Source organism: Hemitrygon akajei, chromosome 9 (genome assembly GCF_048418815.1).
Source record: "Hemitrygon akajei chromosome 9, sHemAka1.3, whole genome shotgun sequence".
Classification (NCBI taxonomy): domain Eukaryota; kingdom Metazoa; phylum Chordata; class Chondrichthyes; order Myliobatiformes; family Dasyatidae; genus Hemitrygon; species Hemitrygon akajei.
The window spans coordinates 1,957,285-1,980,197 of NC_133132.1; the positions used below are offsets into that span (position 1 = coordinate 1,957,285).

General features: G+C 48.6%; 1 protein-coding gene across 1 annotated transcript in view; it reads left to right on the plus strand.

The window, feature by feature from the left end:
- The window catches only part of LOC140732858 (leucine-rich repeat-containing protein 75B-like), a 368,168-nt gene extending 346,170 nt beyond the window's left edge, over positions 1 to 21,998 (plus strand). The window contains exons 3-4 of the mRNA XM_073055490.1: positions 8,109 to 8,218; positions 20,399 to 21,998. Of these exons, the coding sequence (XP_072911591.1) occupies positions 8,109 to 8,218; positions 20,399 to 21,326 (1,038 nt within the window). The 3' untranslated portion in view covers positions 21,327 to 21,998. The remainder of the gene's footprint in view (positions 1 to 8,108; positions 8,219 to 20,398) is intronic.
- The last annotated feature ends 915 nt before the right edge of the window (positions 21,999 to 22,913 follow it).

The window sequence follows — 22,913 nt, forward strand, 5'->3', positions numbered from 1 at the left end:
TCCTCTGACACGTGGTGAGAGTCTCTGCCTCCAGCAGCCCCTCAGGCAGTGTGTTGCAACCTCCAATCACCACTCAGCTTCTGGGAGGGTCAAAACCCCCTGGAAAGAGGAGAATATAAATGAAGGGAACAGGAGAAGGCGTATCTGGTAAAATCATGGCTGATCTGGCCATGGGCTCAGTCCTAACACTCTTAATTCAAAAATCTAAGCAGCTGTGAATTAAAAATCATTTCACGAGGTAGCCTCTTCTGTTTCCCTGGGCAGAGAGTTCCACCGGTTCACTCCTCTCTGGGAAAAGCAGTTCCTGCTCAGCACTCCGCTAAACCTTTGGCTTCCCAAGACTGTGTCCCCTCGTTCTCGTCTCACGAGCGGGAACAACTTCCCTGCCTCTGTCTCATCTAAACTTTTCAGGATTGTATATGTTTCCATAGGATCAGCAAATGGGCTGTGTAGCACCGGAGGACCCAGCACCATAGAGCAGGAAGGCCCAGTGTTCCATGTATGTTGGGAAACCTGATCGCTTGGCCATCCCCCTCCTACCTGCACATGGCCAGAGGCTCAGGGGCAAAGGTTTCAGAGTTAGGACGACAAAGAGGTGGTCACGGGAGGCAGAGGAGTGGCTACGGGATTGCGTTGAGTTGGTGGACTGGGGTATATTCACGGACACATCAGAGGTTCTGAACGAACGGACGCACCGTGTTTGTCAAAGTCTTCGTAAGAACAGTTGTAGACTGCTGTGTCCCCTCAGAATCATTCGGTCTTCCGCAAGCAGAAGCCCCGGGTGAACCGTGCTCCGCACTCTGCTGAGGCCAAATCAGAGGCGTGCAGGTCTGACAAGCAAGGAAGTCACAGAAGATCCAGGTGCCGTTTCCAGAGAGGCGTCTCCCAGGCCAAGTGGCAACTCTGGACTGAACTCGTGTCAACGCAGGGGGGCTGGACATCTGTGGCAGGGCTTGACTGCTGTCACCACGAGTAAAGTGAAATCAGACAACGTGGGTGACAGCGGGGGCTCAATGCCTTCACTCTGCCCATCGGAAATGGAGGAGCCGTCACGGACTCCCGCAGCCCTCCGACCCTGTGCAGCTGAGCCCGCGAACACTGTGCCTGTGCTGGTCAGCTGGTCGGAGTGTTCACTGAGATCTTCACCCTCTCACTTCAGCGGACTGAGGTCCCCACTTGCTCGGAGCAGGCTACTGGTGGCTGGGAAGATCGTGGTAACCTGCCTCAACGGCTCGTTCATAGACTTGCATCCACAGTGATAAAAGGTTCAAAGATTCGAAGTAAATTTATTACCCAGATATGTATGCAGAATACATCTCTGAGATTCGTCCTCGAAATTCAGCCGCGAAACAAAGGAGCATCAAACACATCAACTGCTGCCTGGGAAGTGCTGGGATCCACTCTAGTTTGCCTCAGCAGATGGCATCTCGTTGCCTCTTCACTCAACCCTGGGTCATCTGGACAACAATGGTGCTCTTCAGCAACTAACTCTCAGAATTCAGTACTATCACCCCCTCAAAACTAATCAATAAGCTTCAAGACCTTGGCCTCAGTATCTGCTTGTGCAGTTTCCTCACTTGCAGGCACCAGTCAGTTTGAGCTGGCGACATCTCCTCCACGATGTCCGTCAGCACAGTTGCCGTGGGCTAACCCCTGCTCCACTCACTGTCTTTTACTTACAACTGTGTGGTGAAGCATGGCTCCATATTCAAGTTTGGTAATGGCACCACTAGCGTAGGCCGAATCAAAAGTTTTGTTGAATCAGCATATAGGAGGGGGATTGAAAATCTGGTATCTGATACAAATGGCCGTTTTATTATTGTTTCTGGTAAACTATATAGTACTAAAGTTGTTCTAGCAAACCTGTATGTCCCCAACTTTGATGATGTTAATTTTTTTGAACGTTTTTTTTCCTCACTACCAGACTTAAACTCATACTCTCTTATACTGGGTGGTGATTTCAATTGTTGGTTAGATCCTAATTTGGATCGATCGTCCTCTTTTACTAGACCACTTATTAAATCTGCCTTAGCTATCCAATCGTTTCTCTCTAATTATGGTATCTCTGATATATGGCGTTTTCTTCATCCTACTGAGAGAGATTATTCTTTTTTTTCACATGTTCACCATACCTTTACTAGAATTGACTACTTCTTACTCGATAACCAACTCATTCCATTTGCCCATTCTTGTGATTATCAGAGTATACTGATTTCTGACCATGCCCCAATTACTCTCTCTTTAAACTTTCCTGGTCTCCCTCAGAGGAATAAACACTGGCGGTTTGATTCGACTTTATTATCAGATGATGATTTTCTAAAATTTATTAAGGATCAGATAACCTTTTATTTTAACACCAATACATCACATGAAGTGTCATCCCAGATTGTCTGGGATGCCATGAAAGCATATCTGAGGGGTCAAATAATCTCCTATACAGCAAATCTTAATAGAAAGTCCTGTGCAGATCGATTAGATCTCATTAACCAGATTAAACGATTGGATCAACTGTATGCTCAAACTAAGAATCCTGAACTATACAAGAAGCGTGTAGAACTTCAAGCTAAATTCAATCTTTTGTCTACTCAACCTGTCGAACGCCAACTTCTCGAAAGTAAGAGTCGCTTTTACATTCATGGTGACAAATCTGGTAAATTTCTAGCCAATCAGCTGAGGCGTTCCAAAGCCAAACAACATATTACAAAGATCCGGAAGGAGAACAGAGACTTTACATCGGATCATTTAGAAATTAATGATGCATTCAAAAATTTCTATTCTCGACTTTACTCCTCCGAGTCTTTGAATGACAATATCTCTGTTGATCAATTTTTAAATAATCTGAATATTCCTTCGCTTTCATCTGATTTTAAAGCCAAACTTAATGCGCCTATATCATCAGAAGAAATATCTCTTGCAATTTCTGCATTGTCCTCAGGAAAATCCCCTGGACCTGATGGGTTCCCCGTAGAATTTTATAAATCATTCTCTTCACTTCTTTCTCCTCAGTTACTCTCAGTATTATCTGACTCGTTTAATTGCGGCAAATTGCCACCCTCTTTTAATGAGGCATCTATTATTCTTTTATTAAAAAAGGGTAAAGACCCAACAGAGTGTTCCTCGTATAGGCCGATCTCTTTGCTTAATGTTGATGTTAAAATCTTGGCTAAAGTTTTGGCTTATAGATTAGAAATTGTTATTCCCTCTATTATCTCTGATGACCAAACTGGTTTTATTAAAAACCGTCTCCCTTTTTTTAAACATTCGGCGTCTATTCAATATTTTATATTCACCTCCAACTGGGATTCCTGAATGTGTTATTTCTCTCGATGCGGAGAAGGCATTTGATCATATAGAGTGGAACTACCTTTTTGCAGTTTTAGAAAAATTTGACTTTGGTCAAAGTTTTATCTCTTGGATCAAATTGCTGTATTTGTATCCTACTGCCTCTGTTTTAACTAATTTTCAGAAATCCCAGTTATTTAACCTCAAACGTGGTACCCGTCAGGGATGCCCTTTAAGTCCCTTTCTCTTTGATTTGGCTATGGAACCTTTGGCGATAGCATTTCGAAATTGTCCTGAATTGACCAGGATTTGGAGAGGGGGTGTTGAGCATAAAGTTTCTCTTTATGCTGATGACTTATTACTTTTTCTTTCAAATCCGTCTACATCCTTACCTCTAATGTTTTCACTTCTTGACCAGTTTAGCCAGTTCTCTGGCTATAAACTTAATTTACATAAGAGCGAACTTTTCCCAATTAATAAAGAAGCACAAGAATTAACATTTCGTGATCTCCCTTTTAAAGTAGTCCATAATCAATTTACCTATCTTGGGATTACAGTCACAAGGAAGTTTAAAGATCTCTTTCGTGAAAATTTTGCCAACCTTGCATATACTATAAAACAGAGTCTGGTACAATGGTCACCTCTACCTATGTCTTTGGTAGGTCGTATTAATGTTGTTAAAATGTATGTTCTTCCTAAACTTTTATACTTATTTCAATCAATCCCAATTTTTATTCCTAAATCTTTTTTTGATTCCTTAGACTCTATTATTTTGTCATATCTGTGGAAGAATAAGTGCTCTAGAATTAATAAAATCCATCTCCAAAAATCTAAAAAAGAGGGTGGCATGGCTTTACCTAACTTTCGTTTATATTATTGGGCAGCCAATATACGTTGTGCTACCTTTTGGTCCTTTTTCCACGGTCAACCTGAGTGCCCTAATTGGGTGGCAATGGAGTTGAGCTCCACTAAAGAATTATCTATCTCTGCACTTCTTGGCTATGTACTCCCTAGTAGTCTGTCCAGATTAATAGTTAATCCTCTTGTTAGACACATTTTATGTATTTGGGCTCAGTTTAGGAAATGCTATGGTTTCCATGGTTTTTCCGTTTCCAGCCCTGTTGTACATAATCACCTTTTTCTACCTTCTACATACGATTCAGCATTCCATGTTTGGTATAGGAAGGGCATTAGACATTTTGAAGATCTTTTTATTGATAATCGCTTCGCTTCTTTCCAACAGTTCTCTGCTAAGTTCAATCTGCCCAATGCTCATTTTTTTAGATATCTCCAAATTAGACACTTTATTACTCCTTTAATTCCTAACTTCCCTGAAATGCCTGAGAAAAATGTTATGGACTTTTTCCTTTCCATTAATCCACTAGGTAAAGGTTTAATATCAAGTATTCAAGATAAATTAGCAGCCTTACGACGTGCCCCTGTGGATAAAATTAAAATGGCATGGGAGCAGGATTTAAATACCTCCTTATCTGATGAGACTTGGGACTCGATTCTCAAATCGGTTAATACAACCTCCCTTTGTGCTCGCCATTGCCTCTTACAGTTTAAGATTGTTCATAGAGCCCATATGTCTAAATCTAAACTATCTCGGTTTTACCCTAACATCAGTCCGCTTTGTGATAAATGCAAAAGGGGCGAGGCCTCTCTCATTCATATGTACTGGCTTTGTCCTAGCTTGGAGAAATTTTGGAAAGATGTCTTCATAACGTTATCGTATATTCTGAATCACCACCTAGAACCAAACCCTTTAATTGCTCTGTTCGGTTTCTGGGGTGAGACAGATTTACGTCTGAGTTCGTCTAAGTGTCGAATATTATCATTTGCCTCTCTCCTGGCTAGACGTTTAATCCTTCTTAGATGGAGAGATGTTGCCCCGCCCACGCATACTCAATGGCTTAACGATATTATGGCCTGCTTAGACCTTGAAAAAATTCATTATTCAATTCTTAATTCGGATTTAAAGTTCCATAAGGTCTGGGGACCTTTTATTGAGTACTTTCATAACGTTCCTCTTGACTAAGGTTTTTTTTTCGGTCCCTTGCTTTCAGCTCCTTTTTGTTGGTAGTTGGCATTAATATCTTCTGTTGCTAAGTGTATTTACAGTTTGGGGGTTTGATTGTCCTGATTTATATTCTCTATATTGTGTTGTGGGTGGTCTGGAGTTTCCTTTTTTTGTTTTGTGTTGTGGGGCTTGGGGAGGACACTAATTTCACTTGTCTTCAATTTGGGTGCTTTTTCAATTATCTTTCTCTGTATCAGATTGTTATTGTATGCTTATTTTTTGCACTGTATCAATGTCCTTCATTTTGATTTGGGGTTTTTTTTATCTGTAGTTATGTAGAAAACGTATAAAAAAACTAATTTAAAAAAAAAGGAAAAAAAAGAAAATCTGGCTGAGCCCCTTACTCAATTTTAGCAAAACCGATTATCGACTTCAGGAAGAAGAAACGAGAGGTCCGTGAGCAATGTTCCCTCTAAGGTGTGAGTACAAACAACTTTTGCTGCTAGTGCACAAAGAAATTTAAACTGTACACAGAAGGTTGTCACCCTCTACTTCATTGGCATGTTAAATATATCTTGCAATCATACGCAATCACGTTTCCTTTTCCGGTTTCTGATGCGGGCGGTGTTGCAACGTGGAGTTTGCGATGTCTTGTCTGCAGATTGTAGAACAGGCTCATTTATTCTGTTATTGATTCACTCTGTCAAATTCCAAAGAAGCAAGGGGCGCGAAGTGCAGAAGAACTGCTGGTTAATTTAAAGTGGAACGGCTTAATTATCCTTAGAACAGCTTTAGGTTTACTTCCACTTAGAAATTCAGTGTGCACATGTTGCTGTCGCTGGGCACAAGATTTCTGAGCACACTGGTTATCACCAGTTAGAGGGAGCATTGTCCAAGAGGCTAGTGCTCATCAGACGATCAGCGGTGGGAAGTGTCAGCGACTTTAAATTTTTGCTGAAGATCTGCCCTGGTCCCAGCACGCAAGGGCAATTATGAAGAAAGCGTGGCAGCACCTCTACCTCCTCAAGAGCTTGCACAGCTTCAGCGTGGCATCTAAAACCTCAGCAAAACTTCTACAGATGTGTCATGGAGAGTATATTGACCGGCTACATCACAATCTGCTATAGAAACACCAATGCCCCCGATCAGAAAATCCTACAAAAAGCCGTGGATATGGCCCACTCCATCACAGATAAAACTCTCCCATCCCTCCGAGCACGTCGACATGAAACGCTGTCGCAGGAAAGCAGCATCCATCATCAGGGACCCCCAGCACCCAGGCCGTGCTCTCTTCTCACTGCTGTCATCAGGGACCCCCAGCACCCAGGCCGTGCTCTCTTCTCACTGCTGCCATCAGGGACCCCCCAGCACCCAGGCCGTGCTCTCTTCTCACTGCTGTCATCAGGGACCCCCAGCACCCAGGCCGTGCTCTCTTCTCACTGCTGTCATCAGGGACCCCCACCACCCAGACCGTGCTCTCTTCTCACTGCTGCCATCAGGGACCCCCAGCACCCAGGCCATGCTCTCTTCTCACTGCTGCCATCAGGGACCCCCAGCACCCAGGCCGTGCTCTCTTCTCACTGCTGTCATCAGGGACCCCCAGCACCCAGGCCGTGCTCTCTTCTCACTGCTGTCATCAGGGACCCCCAGCACCCAGGCCGTGCTCTCTTCTCACTGCTGTCATCAGGGACCCCCAGCACCCAGGCCATGCTCTCTTCTCACTGCTGCCATCAGGGACCCCCAGCACCCAGGCCGTGCTCTCTTCTCACTGCTGTCATCAGGGACCCCCAGCACCCAGGCCGTGCTCTCTTCTCACTGCTGTCATCAGGAGCCTCAGGACTCACCCCACCAGGCTCAGAAATAGTTATTACCCCTCAACCATCAGGCTCTTGAACTAAAGTGGGTAACTGAACTCAGCTTCACTGACATGTTCCCACAACCTACGGGCTCTCTTTCGAGGACTCTTCACCTGAAGTTCTTGATATTTGTTGCTTATGTATTAATGTAATTTCTTCCTCTTTGTATTTGTGCACTTGGTTGTCGTTTGCACGTTGGTGTGGACTGGTTTGGTCTCTATGATGGTCATTATTCTAAAATGGATTTATTGAGTATGCCCACAAGAAAATGAATCTCTGGGTTGTATATGGCGACATTTATGCACTTTAATAACGAACTACTTTGAACGTTGAAACACCCTCTCACTCTTCTGAACTCCGGCGAGTATACTCTGAGGTGATTCAATCTCAGCTTTGGAATCAACCCAGTGAACCTGCTCTGCACCACCTCCAAAGCCAGTACAGATTTCCTCAAGTAAGGAGACCAGATCTCAGGTTCAGCCTCACTGGCAGCCTGTACAGTTGCAGACTAACGTCCCTGCTCTTCGATTCAGTCCCTCTTCCTTACTTTAAATATACACCCTCTAATTTGAGATGCCTCTGATCTGAGGCACAGTTTGCCACAAACCACCTCACCTGTGCCCCTCACAGCTCCATCAGGATTCTGCCCTCACCAGAAGTCTCCTCCCTTCCGAGGAACGTAAATCCAGCCTCCCCTACCTGGACTACTCGAGCACTGACTGAGCTTGCTGTCAGGCCTGAAGATGGCCGAAGGAATCAGCAGCCCTGGGCCAGCACGTCCCCGTCTGCGGAGGGACAGGGCTCAGTCACGTCCTCGCGCACAGTGGGGGTGGGGTGAGCTGCAGGTAAATGAAACCGCACGCGGCACGGGCCAGACTGTATGTGGAACTGTGGGCGAGTCTGCACGCGGGGTGAGTGAAGGCTTCTTTTGCTGTTGGCTGTTTCAGGAGCTGGAGTCGTTGAAGTCCGCGGAGAAACTCTGCCGACAGCTCATCTACCACCTGACGCCCCATGCCAAGTGGCAGCGACAGGCAGTCTCCCGGCACGCACAGCCCTGGTGAGTACCCAGTGAGAGACAGCACCCTCCACCCAGTGAGAGACGGCACCCTCCACCCAGTGAGACACAGCACCCTACACCCAGTGAGAGACGGCACCCTCCACCCAGTGAGACAGGGCACCCTACACCCAGTGAGAGACGGCACCCTACACCCAGTGAGACAGGGCACCCTACACCCAGTGAGACAGGGCACCCTACACCCAGTGAGAGACGGCACCCTCCACCCAGTGAGACAGGGCACCCTACACCCAGTGAGAGACGGCACCCTCCACCCAGTGAGACAGGGCACCCTACACCCAGTGAGACAGGGCACCCTACACCCAGTGAGACAGGGCACCCTCCACCCAGTGAGAGACGGCACCCTACACCCAGTGAGACAGGGCACCCTACACCCAGTGAGACAGGGCACCCTCCACCCAGTGAGACAGGGCACCCTACACCCAGTGAGAGACGGCACCCTCCACCCAGTGAGACAGGGCACCCTCCACCCAGTGAGACAGGGCACCCTACACCCAGTGAGAGACGGCACCCTACACCCAGTGAGACAGGGCACCCTCCACCCAGTGAGACAGGGCACCCTACACCCAGTGAGAGATGGCACCCTCCACCCAGTGAGAGACGGCACCCTCCACCCAGTGAGACAGGGCACCCTACACCCAGTGAGAGACGGCACCCTACACCCAGTGAGAGACGGCACCCTCCACCCAGTGAGACAGGGCACCCTCCACCCAGTGAGAGACGGCACCCTACACCCAGTGAGAGACGGCACCCTACACCCAGTGAGAGACGGCACCCTCCACCCAGTGAGACACAGCACCCTACACCCAGTGAGAGACGGCACCCTCCACCCAGTGAGACAGGGCACCCTACACCCAGTGAGAGACGGCACCCTCCACCCAGTGAGACACAGCACCCTACACCCAGTGAGAGACGGCAGCCTCCACCCAGTGAGACAGGGCACCCTCCACCCAGTGAGACACAGCACCCTACACCCAGTGAGAGACGGCACCCTCCACCCAGTGAGACACAGCACCCTCCACCCAGTGAGACAGGGCACCCTACACCCAGTGAGAGACGGCACCCTCCACCCAGTGAGACACAGCACCCTACACCCAGTGAGAGACGGCACCCTCCACCCAGTGAGACAGGGCACCCTCCACCCAGTGAGAGACGGCACCCTCCACCCAGTGAGACACAGCACCCTACACCCAGTGAGAGACGGCACCCTCCACCCAGTGAGACACTGCACCCTACACCCAGTGAGACAGGGCACCCTACACCCAGTGAGAGACGGCACCCAACACCCAGTGAGACACTGCACCCTACACCCAGTGAGACAGGGCACCCTACACCCAGTGAGAGACGGCACCCTCCACCCAGTGAGACACTGCACCCTACACCCAGTGAGAGACGGCACCCTCCACCCAGTGAGACACTGCACCCTACACCCAGTGAGAGACGGCACCCTCCACCCAGTGAGACACTGCACCCTACACCCAGTGAGAGACGGCACCCTCCACCCAGTGAGACACTGCACCAGACACCCAGTGAGAGACGGCACCCTCCACCCAGTGAGACAGGGCACCCTCCACCCAGTGAGAGACGGCACCCTCCACCCAGTGAGACAGGGCACCCTACACCCAGTGAGACAGGGCACCCTCCACCCAGTGAGAGACAGCACCCTACACCCAGTGAGACAGGGCACCCTCCACCCAGTGAGAGACGGCAGCCTCCACCCAGTGAGACAGGGCACCCTCCACCCAGTGAGAGACGGCACCCTCCACCCAGTGAGACAGGGCACCCTCCACCCAGTGAGAGACGGCACCCTCCACCCAGTGTGACAGGGCACCCTACACCCAGTGAGAGACGGCACCCTCCACCCAGTGAGAGACGGCACCCTCCACCCAGTGAGACAAGGCACCCTCCACCCAATGAGACAGGGCACCCTCCACCCAGTGAGACAGGGAACCCTCCACCCAGTGAGACAGGGCACCCTCCACCCAGTGAAAGACAGCACCCTCCACCCAGTGAGACAGGGCACCCTCCACCCAGTGAGAGACGGCACCCTCCACCCAGTGAGAGACGGCACCCTCCACCCAGTGAGACAGGGCACCCTCCACTCAGTGAGAGATGGCACCCTCCACCCAGTGAGACAGGGCACCCTACACCCAGTGAGAGACGGCACCCTCCACCCAGTGAGACAGGGCACCCTCCACCCAGTGAGAGACGGCACCCTCCACCCAGTGAGAGACGGCACCCTACACCCAGTGAGACAGGGCACCCTCCACCCAGTGAGAGACGGCATCCTCCACCCAGTGAGACAGGGCACCCTCCACCCAGTGAGACAGGGCACCCTCCACCCAGTGAGAGACGGCACCCTCCACCCAGTGAGACAGGGCACCCTACACCCAGTGAGAGACAACACCCTCCACCCAGTGAGACAGGGCACCCTACACCCAGTGAGAGACAACACCCTACAACCAGTGAGACACAGCACCCTACACCCAGTGAGAGACGGCACCCTCCACCCAGTGAGAGACGCCACCCTCCACCCAGTGAGACAGGGCACCCCCCACCCAGTGAGAGACGGCACCCTCCACCCAGTGAGACAGGGCACCCTACACCCAGTGAGACAGGGCACCCTACACCCATTGAGACAGGGCTCCCCCCACCCAGTGAGAGCCAGCACCCTTCACCCAGACACTCCCAGACCCAGGGCCATCCAGTGAGACAGGGCACCCTCCTCCCTACAGTCATTATCACACACGGCATGTGACGGTCAGAAATTGGCAGCAGATTTTAATTACTGCCGGGGGATTAGTCACTCTGAGATTTCAGAGATCAACATAATCCCAAAGAAGAGGGATTAAGGAGGCTTAAATCATCGAGTGAAATCTGGTTGATGGACAAAATGTGGCACAGGGAAAGGAGGCCGCTGGTGAGGGAGATTGCAATGGGGCTGGGAGAGAGGGGTCACTAGGAGAGGCAGTGATTTTCACAAGTGAGGAAGTGGTAGTTATTATCACTGGTGAGGGAACAGTAGTGATTGTCACAGGACAAGGAGTGGTAGTGATTATCACTAGTGAGGGACCAGTGGTGATTATCACTAGTGAGGGACTGATTTAGTGATTATCACTAAGAGGGAGTGCTCATGATTATCACTAGTGAGGGATTGGTAGTGGTTATCACTAGTGATTGAGTGATAGTTATTATTACTAGTGTGAGTGATAGTGGTTATCACTAATGAATAGGTGGTAGTGATCATCGCTAGTGGTGGTGTGGTAGTGATTATCACTAGTATGTAATTGGTAATGATTTTCACCAGTGAGGGAGTGGTAATGGTTATCTCTCATGAGGGAGTGGTAGTGATTATTACTCATGAGGGAGCGGTAGTGATCATCACCAGTGAGGAAGTTATAGTTATTATCACTAGAGTGAGAGGTAGTGGTTATCACAAGTGAGTGAGTGGTAGTGATTATCTCGGAATACCACTGGTCACTGTCCAGCTGTTAGTCTCGGAATACCACTGGTCACTGTCCAGCTGTTAGTCTCGGAATACCACTGGTCACTGTCCAGCCGTTAGTCTCGGAATACCACTGGTCACTGTCCAGCTGTTAGTCTCGGAATACCACTGGTCACTGTCCAGCCGTTAGTCTCGGAATACCACTGGTCACTGTCCACCTGTTAGTCTCGGAATACCACTGGTCACTGTCCCGCCGTTAGTCTCGGAATACCACTGGTCACTGTCCAGCCGTTAGTCTCGGAATACCACTGGTCACTGTCCACCTGTTAGTCTCGGAATACCACTGGTCACTGTCCCGCCGTTAGTCTCGGAATACCACTGGTCACTGTCCAGCTGTTAGTCTCGGAATACCACTGGTCACTGTCCAGCCGTTAGTATCGGAATACCACTGGTCACTGTCCAGCCGTTAGTCTCGGAATACCACTGGTCACTGTCCAGCCGTTAGTCTCGGAATACCACTGGTCACTGTCCAGCCGTTAGTCTCGGAATACCACTGGTCACTGTCCACCTGTTAGTCTCGGAATACCACTGGTCACTGTCCAGCCGTTAGTCTCGGAATACCACTGGTCACTGTCCAGCCGTTAGTCTCGGAATACCACTGGTCACTGTCCACCTGTTAGTCTCGGAATACCACTGGTCACTGTCTAGCCGTTAGTCTCGGAATACCACTGGTCACTGTCCAGCCGTTAGTCTCGGAATACCACTGGTCACTGTCCAGCCGTTAGTCTCGGAATACCACTGGTCACTGTCCACCTGTTAGTCTCGGAATACCACTGGTCACTGTCCAGCCGTTAGTCTCGGAATACCACTGGTCACTGTCCAGCCGTTAGTCTCGGAATACCACTGGTCACTGTCCAGCCGTTAGTCTCGGAATACCACTGGTCACTGTCCAGCCGTTAGTCTCGGAATACCACTGGTCACTGTCCAGCCGTTAGTCTCGGAATACCACTGGTCACTGTCCACCTGTTAGTCTCGGAATACCACTGGTCACTGTCCACCTGTTAGTCTCGGAATACCACTGGTCACTGTCCAGCCGTTAGTCTCGGAATACCACTGGTCACTGTCCAGCCGTTAGTCTCGGAATACCACTGGTCACTGTCCAGCCGTTAGTCTCGGAATACCACTGGTCACTGTCCACCTGTTAGTCTCGGAATACCACTGGTCACTGTCCAGCCGTTAGTCTCGGAATACCACTGGTCACTGTCCAGCCGTTAGTCTCGGAATACCACTGGTCACTGTCCAGCCGTTAGTCTCGGAATACCACTGGTCACTGTCCAGCCGTTAGTCTCGGAATACCACTGGTCACTGTCCAGCCGTTAGTCTCGGAATACCACTGGTCACTGTCCAGCCGTTAGTCTCGGAATACCACTGGTCACTGTCCAGCCGTTAGTCTCGGAATACCACTGGTCACTGTCCAGCCGTTAGTCTCGGAATACCACTGGTCACTGTCCAGCCGTTAGTCTCGGAATACCACTGGTCACTGTCCAGCCGTTAGTCTCGGAATACCACTGGTCACTGTCCAGCCGTTAGTCTCGGAATACCACTGGTCACTGTCCAGCCGTTAGTCTCGGAATACCACTGGTCACTGTCCAGCCGTTAGTCTCGGAATACCACTGGTCACTGTCCAGCCGTTAGTCTCGGAATACCACTGGTCACTGTCCAGCCGTTAGTCTCGGAATACCACTGGTCACTGTCCACCTGTTAGTCTCGGAATACCACTGGTCACTGTCCAGCCGTTAGTCTCGGAATACCACTGGTCACTGTCCAGCCGTTAGTCTCGGAATACCACTGGTCACTGTCCAGCCGTTAGTCTCGGAATACCACTGGTCACTGTCCAGCCGTTAGTCTCGGAATACCACTGGTCACTGTCCAGCCGTTAGTCTCGGAATACCACTGGTCACTGTCCGCCTGTTAGTCTCGGAATACCACTGGTCACTGTCCAGCCGTTAGTCTCGGAATACCACTGGTCACTGTCCAGCCGTTAGTCTCGGAATACCACTGGTCACTGTCCAGCCGTTAGTCTCGGAATACCACTGGTCACTGTCCAGCCATTAGTCTCGGAATACCACTGGTCACTGTCCAGCTGTTAGTGTAAGTCCCATCCTTCTGCCTGAAATGGGAATGTTGACTCTGAAACCAAGTGTCCAAGTCTCTGTGTGGGCTACAATGAGAGCCTAACCCACATCCGCATTCCTACCATCATCAGCTCCTCGAAAAGCTCAAGTTAGAAAGACACGACTTGTCCAGCAGAAAGCCCTGCTGATTGTTAGCCCTGACGAAGGGTCTCGGCCCGAAACATCGACTGATCTTCTCCCTATAGATGCTGCCTGGCCTGCTGCGTTCCACCAGCATTCTGCAGATTTCCTCGTGTTTGATCCCTAATTGGGCCGTGGGTTTGCAAAGCAACACACACAAGCGGCTGGAGATCAGGCAGCATGTATGAAAAAGAGTAAAGTCCAAATGCTTATAAATACTATCATTAAGAATTCTCTCTGGTAATTTCCTTACCGCTGATTTGAGGCTCACTGGTCCATAGTTTCCAAGATTGTCCCTATTTCCCCTATTGAACAATGGAATCTAGATTTCAAATCTAGATAAGTTGCTCTCCTTGCCACGAGAATTCTCTGGTTGAAGGGTTCTCATCCCTATGTGATGATGAGTTGGGAGCATGAATGATTATCAAATCAATCTTCAGAGGCTGGTGATGACCTGATATAAGTTTAGAAAATCTGGGCTGCCTTAATGTCTATCGCCCAGTAGCACTCACATCAACAGTGATGAAATGCTTTGAGAGGCTGGTCATGATTAGACTGGACCTGGACCCATTGCAATTTGCCACAATAGGTCAACAGCAGATGCAGTCTTAATGGTTCTCCACACGGCTTTAGACCACCTAGACAACACAAATACTTACGTCAGAATGTTGTTCATCAACTATAGCTCAGCATTTAATACCATCATTCCCACAATCCTGATTGAGAAGTTGTAGAACCTGGGCCTCTGCAATTGGATCCTCGACTTCCTAACCGGAAGACCACAGTCTGTGCAGATTGGTGGCAATATCTCCTCCTCACTGACGATCAACACTGGTACACCTCAGGGGTGTGTGCTTAGCCCACTGCTCTACTCTCTATACACACGTGACTGTGTGGCTAGGCATAGCTCAAATACCATCTATAAATGTGATGATGATAGAATTGTTGTTGGTAGAATCTCAGGTGGTGACGAGAGGGCATACAGGAGTGAGATATGCCAACTAGTGGAGTGGTGTCACAGCAACAACCTGGCACTCAATGTCAGTAAGATGAAAGAGCTGCTTGTGGACTTCAGGAAGGGTAAGATGAAGGAACACATACCAATCCTCAGAGGGATCAGAAGTGGAGAGAGTGAGCAGCTTCAAGTTCCTGGGTGTCAAGATCTCTGAGGATCTAACCTGGTCCCAACATATCGATGTAGTTATAAAGAAGGCAAGACAGCAGCTATACTTTATTAGGAGTTTGAAGAGATTTGTCATGTTAACAAATACACTCAAAAACTTCTATAGTTGTACCGTGGAGAGCATTCTGACAGGCTGCATCACTGTCTGGTATGGAGAGGCTACTGCACAGGACCAAAAGAAGCTGCAGAAGGTTGTAAATCTAGTCAGCTCCATCTTGGGTACTAGCCTACAAAGTACCCAGGACATCTTTAGGGAGCGGTGTCTCAGAAAGGCAGCGTCCATTATTAAGGACCTCCAGCACCCAGGGCATGCCCTTTTCTCACTGTTACCATCAGGTAGGAGGTACAGAAGCCTGAAGGCACACACTCAGCGATTCAGGAACAGCTTCTTCCCTTCCACTATCTGATTTCTAAATGGACATTGAATCCTTGGACACTACCTCACTTTTTTAATATACAGTATTTCTGTAATTTTGCACTTTTAAAAAAAATCTATTCAATCTACAGTGGCATGCAAAAGTTTGGGCACCCCAAGAGATTTGAGCTCTCAGATTAACTTTTACCAAGGTCTCAGACCTTAATTAGTTTGTTCGGGCTATGGCTTGTTCACAGTCATCGTTAGAAAAGGCCAGATGATGCAAATTTCAAAGCTTTATAAATATCCTGACTCCTCAAACCACGTCCCAACAATCAGCAGCCATGGGCTCCTCTAAGCAGCTGCCTAGCACTCTGAAAATTAAAATAAATGATGCCCACAAAGCAGGAGAAGGCTGTGAGAAGATAGCAAAGCGTTTTCAGGTAGCCGTTTCCTCAGTTCGTAATGTAATTAAGAAATAGCAGTTAACAGGAATGGTGGCGGTCAAGTTGAGGTGTGGAAGACCAAGAAAACTTTCTGAGAGAACTACTTGTAGGATTGCTAAAAAGGCAAATCAAAACCCCTGTTTGACTGTAAATGACCTTCAGGAAGATTTCGCAGACTCTGGAGTGGTGGTGTACTGTTCTACTGTGCAGCGACACCTGTACAAATATGACCTTCATGGAAGAGTCATCAGAAGAAAACCTTTCCTGTGTCCTCACCACAAAATTCAGCGTCAGACGTTTGCAAAGGAACATCTAAACAAGCATGATGCATTTTGGAAACAAGTCCTGTGGACTGATGAAGTTAAAATAGAACTTCTTGGCCGCAATGAACAAATGTATGTTTGGAGAAAAAAGGGTGCAGAATTTGATGAAAAGAACACCTCTCCAACTGTTAAGCATGGGGGGGTGGGGGGGGGGTGGATCGATCATGCTTTGGGCTTGTGTTGCAGCCAGTGGCACGGGGAACATTTCACTGGTAGAGAGAAGAATGAATTCAATTAAATACCAGTAAATTCTGGAAGCAAACAACACACTGTATGTAAAAAAGCTGAAGATGAAAAGAGGATAACTTCTACAACAGGATAATGATCCTAAACACAATGGACTACCTCAAGAGGCTCAAGCTGAAGGTTTTGCCGTGGCCCTCACAGTCCCCCGACCTAAACATCATCAAAAATCTGTGGATAGACCTCAAAAGAGCAGTGCATGCAAGACGGCCCAAGAATCTCACAGAACTAGAAGCCTTTTGCAAGGAAGAATGAGCAAAAATCTCCCAAACAAGAATTGAAAGACCCTTAGCTGGCTATAGAAAGCATTTACAAGCTGTGATACTTGCCAAAGGGTGCCCAAACTTTTGCTTCGGGCCCTTTCCCTTTTTTGTGTCTTCATGCCTTTTGGAAATCAGGTCATCTTTTACTTACTTAGCTATTCACAGTAACAGAAATTTTGACCGGGGTGCCCAAACTTTTGCATGCATCTGTACGTATACTGTATTTGATTTACTTATATATTTTTATTTCTATATTATGTATCACATCGAACTGCTGCTGTTAAGTTAACGGATTTCATGTCACATGCCGGTGATAATAAACCTGATTCTGATTCTGATAACAGAATGAGACATGGATGGGGCAGGCAAGATGGAAACATCAAATACCAAAGGTGATAGGTTTGAGGTGAGAGCGGGAAAGTTTAAAGGGCAGGATTACTTCTCGGTATTCTCAAGAGGGAGGGTGAGCAGCCGGATGTGGTGGTCCATGTAGGAATTAATGACGTGGGTAGGAAGACTGAGGAGATCCTGAAAGGTGAGTTTAGGGAGCTAGGTGCCAAGTTAAAGGACAGGACCTCCAGGATAGCAATCTCAGGATTGCTATCAGTGCCACGTGCAGGTGGGTTTAGAAATAGTAAGATAGTGCAGATCAACACGTGGCTGAAGACATGGTGCAGGAGGGAGGGCTTCAGATTTATAGATAATTGGGCAGTTTTCCAGGGAAGGTGGGACCTGTTCCGGTGGGACAGTTTACATCTGAACTGGAGGGGGACAAATATTCTTGCAGGTAGGTTTGCTAGAGAGGCTCCAGTGGATTTAAACTAGATACAAGGGGGGAGGGGAACCAGAGTGTAGGAACAGATATATGGGAGAAGGAAGAAAAAGAAGACAGTAAAGTTCTTTGTACTGTTAGAGATAAACAGAGAGGAAGAGGTGGAGAATTTTTTAAGTGCATTCATTTTAATGCTAGGAGCATTGTAAGAAAGGTGGATGAGCTTAGAGCATGGATTGATACCTGCAAATATGATGTTGTAGCTATTAGTGAAACATGGTTGCAGGAGGGGTGTGATTAGCAACTAAATATTCTGGGATTTCATTGCTTCAGGTGTGATAGAATCGGAGAGACAAGAGGGGGAGGTGTTGCATTGCTTGTCAGAGAAAATATTACAGTGGTGCTCTGGCAGGATAGATTAGAGAGCTTATCTAGGGAGACTATTTGGGTGGAATTGAGGAATGGGAAAGGTGTAGTAACACTTATAGAGGTGTATTATAGACCACCTAATGGGGAGCGAGAATTGGAGGAACAAATTTGTAAGGAGATAGCAGATATTTGTAGTAAGCACAGGGTTGTGATTGTGGGAGATTTTAATTTTCCACACATAGACTGGGAAGCCCATACTGTAAAAGGGCTGGATGGTTTGGAGTTTGTAAAATGTGTGCAGGATAGTTTTTTGCAGCAATACATAGAGGTATTGGATCTCCTGTTAGGAATGAGATAGGTCAGGTAATGGAGGTATGTGTTGGGGAGCACTTCGGGTCCAGTGATCACAATGCCATTAGTTTCAATGTAATTATGGAGAAGGATAGGACTGGATCCAGGGTTGAGATTTTTGATTGGAGAAAGGCTAACTTTGAAGTGATGCAAAAGGATTTAGAAGGAGTGGATTGGGACAATTTGTTTTATGGGAAGGATGTAATAGAGAAATGGAGCTCATTTAAAGGTGAAATTTTGAGGGTACAGAATCTTTATGTTCCTGTTAGGTTGAAAGGAAAGGTTAAAAGTTTGAGAGCGCCATGGTTTTCAAGGGATATTGGAAACTTGGTTCAGAAAATATCTTGACAGGATGTTCCCTAGGACCTTGAGGGAGGTTAGTGTAGAAATAGCAGGGACTCTGACAGAAACATTTCAAATGTCATTAGAAACGGGGATGGTGCCGGAGGATTGGGGTATTGCTCATGTGGTTCCATTGTTTAAAAAGGGTTCTAAGAGTAAACCTAGCAATTATAGGCCTGTCAGTTTGACGTCAGTGGTGGGTAAATTAATGGAAAGTATTCTTAGAGATGGTATATATAATTACCTGGATAGACAGGGTCTGATTAGGAACAGTCAACATGGATTTGTGCGTGGAAGGTCATGTTTGACAAATCTTATTGAATTTTTTGAGAGGTTACGAGGAAAGTTGAGGAGGGTAAAGCAGTGGATGTTGTCTATATGGACTTCAGTAAGACCTTTGACAAGGTTCCGCATGGAAGGTTAGTTTGGAAGGTTCAATCATTAGGTATTAATATTGAAGTAGTAAAATGGATTCAACAGTGGCTGGATGGGAGATGCCAGAGAGTAGTGGTGGATAACTGTTTGTCAGGTTGGAGGCCGGTGACTAGTGGTGTGCCTCAGGGATCTGTACTGGGTCTAATGTTGTTTGTCATATACATTAATGATCTGGATGATGGGGTGGTAAATTGGATTAGTAAGTATGCAGATGATACTAAGGTAGGTGGCGTTGTGGATAATGAAGTAGGTTTTCAAAGTTTGTAGAGAAATTTAGGCCAGTTAGAAGAGGAGGCTGAAAGATGGCAGATGGAGTTTAGTACTGATAAGTGTGAGGTGCTACATTTTGGTAGGAATAATCCAAATAGGACATACATGGTAAATGGTAGGTCATTGAAGAATACAGTAGAACAGAGTGATATAGGAATAATGGTGCATAGTTCCCTGAAGGTGGAATCTCATGTGGATAGGATGGTGAAGAAAGCTTTTGGTATGTTGGCCTTTATAAATCAGAGCATTGAGTATAGGAGTTGGGATGTAATGTTAAAATTGTACAAGGTATTGGTGAGGCCGAATTTGGAGTATTGTGTACAGTTCTGGTCACCGAATTATTGGAAAGATATCAACAAAATAGAGAGAGTACAGAGAAGATTTACTAGAATGTTACCTGGGTTTCAGCTCCTAAGTTACAGGGAAAGATTGAACAAGTTAGGTCTTTATTCTTTGGAGTGTAGAAGATTGAGGGGGGACTTGATTGAGGTATTTAAAATTATGAGGGGGATAGATAGAGTTGACATGGATAGGCTTTTTCCATTGAGAGTAGGGGAGATTCAAACAAGAGGACATGAGTTGAGAGTTAGGGGCAAAAGTTTAAGGGTAACACAAGGGGGAATCTCTTTACTCAGAGAGTGGTAGCTGTGTGGAACGAGCTTCCAGTAGAAGTGGTAGAGGCAGGTTCGGTATTGTCATTTAAAGTAAAATTGGATAGGTATATGGATAGGAAAGGGATGGAGGATTATGGGCTGAGTGTAGGCCAGTGGGACTAGGTGAGAGTAAGCGTTCTAGACGGACTAGAAGGGCCGAGATGGCCTGTTTCCGTGCTGTAATTGTTACATGGTTATTATTTTACACGTGGGTGTCTGGAGTGGGCTTAGGGGTGACGGTGAAGTCAGCCGCAATACGATCGCTAGGCAGACACGTGTGGAAATGGAGGAAGGGGTATGGATGGTGGACAGGCAGAGCAGATTTAGTTGACAACACAGACAGTCAGTTCCTTGGTTGGATTGCTCAGTTTTGTAAACTGCCTGTCTTTCCCTCTAGTTTGAAAACAGCTTTGCAGAGGAGAATAGCGAATGACTCATTGGATCTTTCGGGAATGCCACTGCCTCCCAGGGACATCCAGCGTGTGGCCTATCACATACAGCTGAACCGCGACCACCTCCTCTCCATCGACCTGAGTTTCACAGAGCTGACAGACGATAGCCTGCAGTTCCTGTTGCCGTTCCTGGCGGCCCTTCCCAAACTCACCAACCTGGCCCTGAACGGGAACCGCCTGACCAAGGTGGTACTCAGGGAAATGACGGAGATGATGAAGGAGCCCAATGTATTCCCAGCACTGTCCTGGATTGACCTGGGAAACAACGCAGATATCTGCTCCATGCCCCAGCCTCTGCTGGTGGGCCTGCGACGTCGGTGTAGTCTGCAGGGAGCACTGCCCACCATCCAGGAACATTCCGAGAGCCAGGCCAGTGACCAGGAGACAGAGCAGGGTGAGGTCAGCCGATCCCGGGAGGAGGAGGAGGGTGAGATCAGCCGATCCCAAGAGGAGGACCAGGGTGAGGTCAGCCAATCCCGGGAGGAGGAGGAGGGTGAGGTCAGCCAATCCCAAGAGGAGGAGCAAGGTGAGTTTAGCCAATCCCGAGAAGGGGGTCAGGGTGAGTTTAGCCAATCCCGAGAGGAGGGCCAGGGTGCGTCCTGCCAAACCCAAGAAGAGGTCAGCCAATCCCGGGAGGAGGAGCAGGGTAAAGTCAGCCAATCCAAAGAGCAGGGGAAGATCAGCCAATGTGAAGAGGAGGAGTTGGCAGAGGTCACCCAATCTCAAGAGGAGGGACAAATAATGATGCAATCCCAAGAGGAGAAGCAGGGGCTCATCTCCCAGGCAGAGCAGAGCCAATCTCAGGGGGAGGAGGACAGCCCCTGGCAAGGGGTGCAGAGGGAAGCTGGAGCCCAGCAATACTGCCAGAGGTGACCGAGTGCAGCTGTGCCGGGGGAAGGACTGAGCTTTGAGAAAGAGGGAGACTGAAGCCCAGTGTTCCAAGCTGCCATTGCCTGAAGCCCGTCAACCTCCCTGTTTGCCGCACGCTGTCGGAGTGACAGCCCGCGGCAGGAACGCTGCTTCCCGCTTCCTGGCTGAACCTATCAGCTCCCTTCAGGACAGGAACGTGGACTTCTGCCAAGGTCAAAGGTCAGCAAGGCCATGAGCTGGTGACAATCATGGAATAGGAGGAGGGGAACTCTCAACCCAGGGAGGTGTAGCCACGACCCAGTGGGATGTGTTGTAGACCTGCCACCCCGCACAGGAGCAGCCAGTTTGACAATCACTGGGTGGGGGTCAAGGCCAGCCACCTGCCAGCGTCCCCAGACTGTGCATGTATGTGTCTGTGCTTGTATTAACAGCTGGATTTGCTCAGATGTGTTCGCTGTCCCTGTCTGAATTTCAGTGTGGTGTAGCCATAGTCTGTGTCAGCTGACCCAGGGGAAGGCCTGACACCCGGCCCCATCACTCTCATCTGCGGTTCCAGCAGCCAGGTCTAGCCCCCTGCTGTGCTCTCCGTGTGGAATCGTTGATGTTTATTTATTTTCGTGTTTATCTGGAACGTTTGTGTGCAGCTCTCCTCATTAAAGTTACGGTTTGAATGTCCGTTGGCTTCCTCTCTGCTTTGATCTCCCTGGTGGTACAGCCAGCTCTTTGACCCCTGCAGGCTGGGGTGGTCGTTCGTATCGCTCTCTTGCACGGAAATAGAGGGGATAGTGGGGTCACCCTGCCCCGCGTCCTGCACACTGAGCCCAGGAGGGGCCGTGCAAGTGCAGACACAATTCTTTACCGCCTCACTTGGGTTCGTGTCTCACCCCAGGACAGTGCAACGTTGCCTCTGTGTTGCTGTGGCAGGTCAGCCTGGCCTTCAGCCTCAGCTGTCCAGGCTGGGCTGGTGACTAACTGGAATGTTGTCAGCGATCAGGAGTTAGGAATGGAGAGTAGGAGAATGAGGGGAGGTTTGATAGCAGTGTACAATATGATAAGGAGTGTAGCTAGGACAAATGCAAGCAGGCTTTCTCCACTGAGGCTGGATGAGACAAGAACGAGAGGTCATGGGTGAAAGGTGAAATGTTTAAGGGGAAGCTACTTCACTCAGAGGAAGATGAGATTGAGCAATGCGGACTTAATCTCAGTTAGGAGCAGCTCGGCTGAGTACGTGGATGAGAGGATATGAAGGTGCAGATCAGTCAGACCAGGCAGACTAACGGTTCAGCATTGACTAGATGGGCTGAATGGCCAGTTTCTATGCTGAGGTGCTCGATGACTCTAATCCTGTCCCACTACAAAATTCAGTGTGGGGAAATTTCACCCAGAGATCTCCCCTCCGTTAACCTGACAAGCGAAGCGAGGACTGGGAGCAGAAGGGAATTCCTGACTGGCCCAGTGAACAATCGGCAGACCCATCCCGAGGCTGGGACCAGGGACAGGGCCAGAGGCACAGTCAGCCCCGCGGGTCTGGACAAGCACCAACGTCAGGGGGCGTGAGGGTGAGGGGCCGGCAGATCCAGTGGGGGGGTG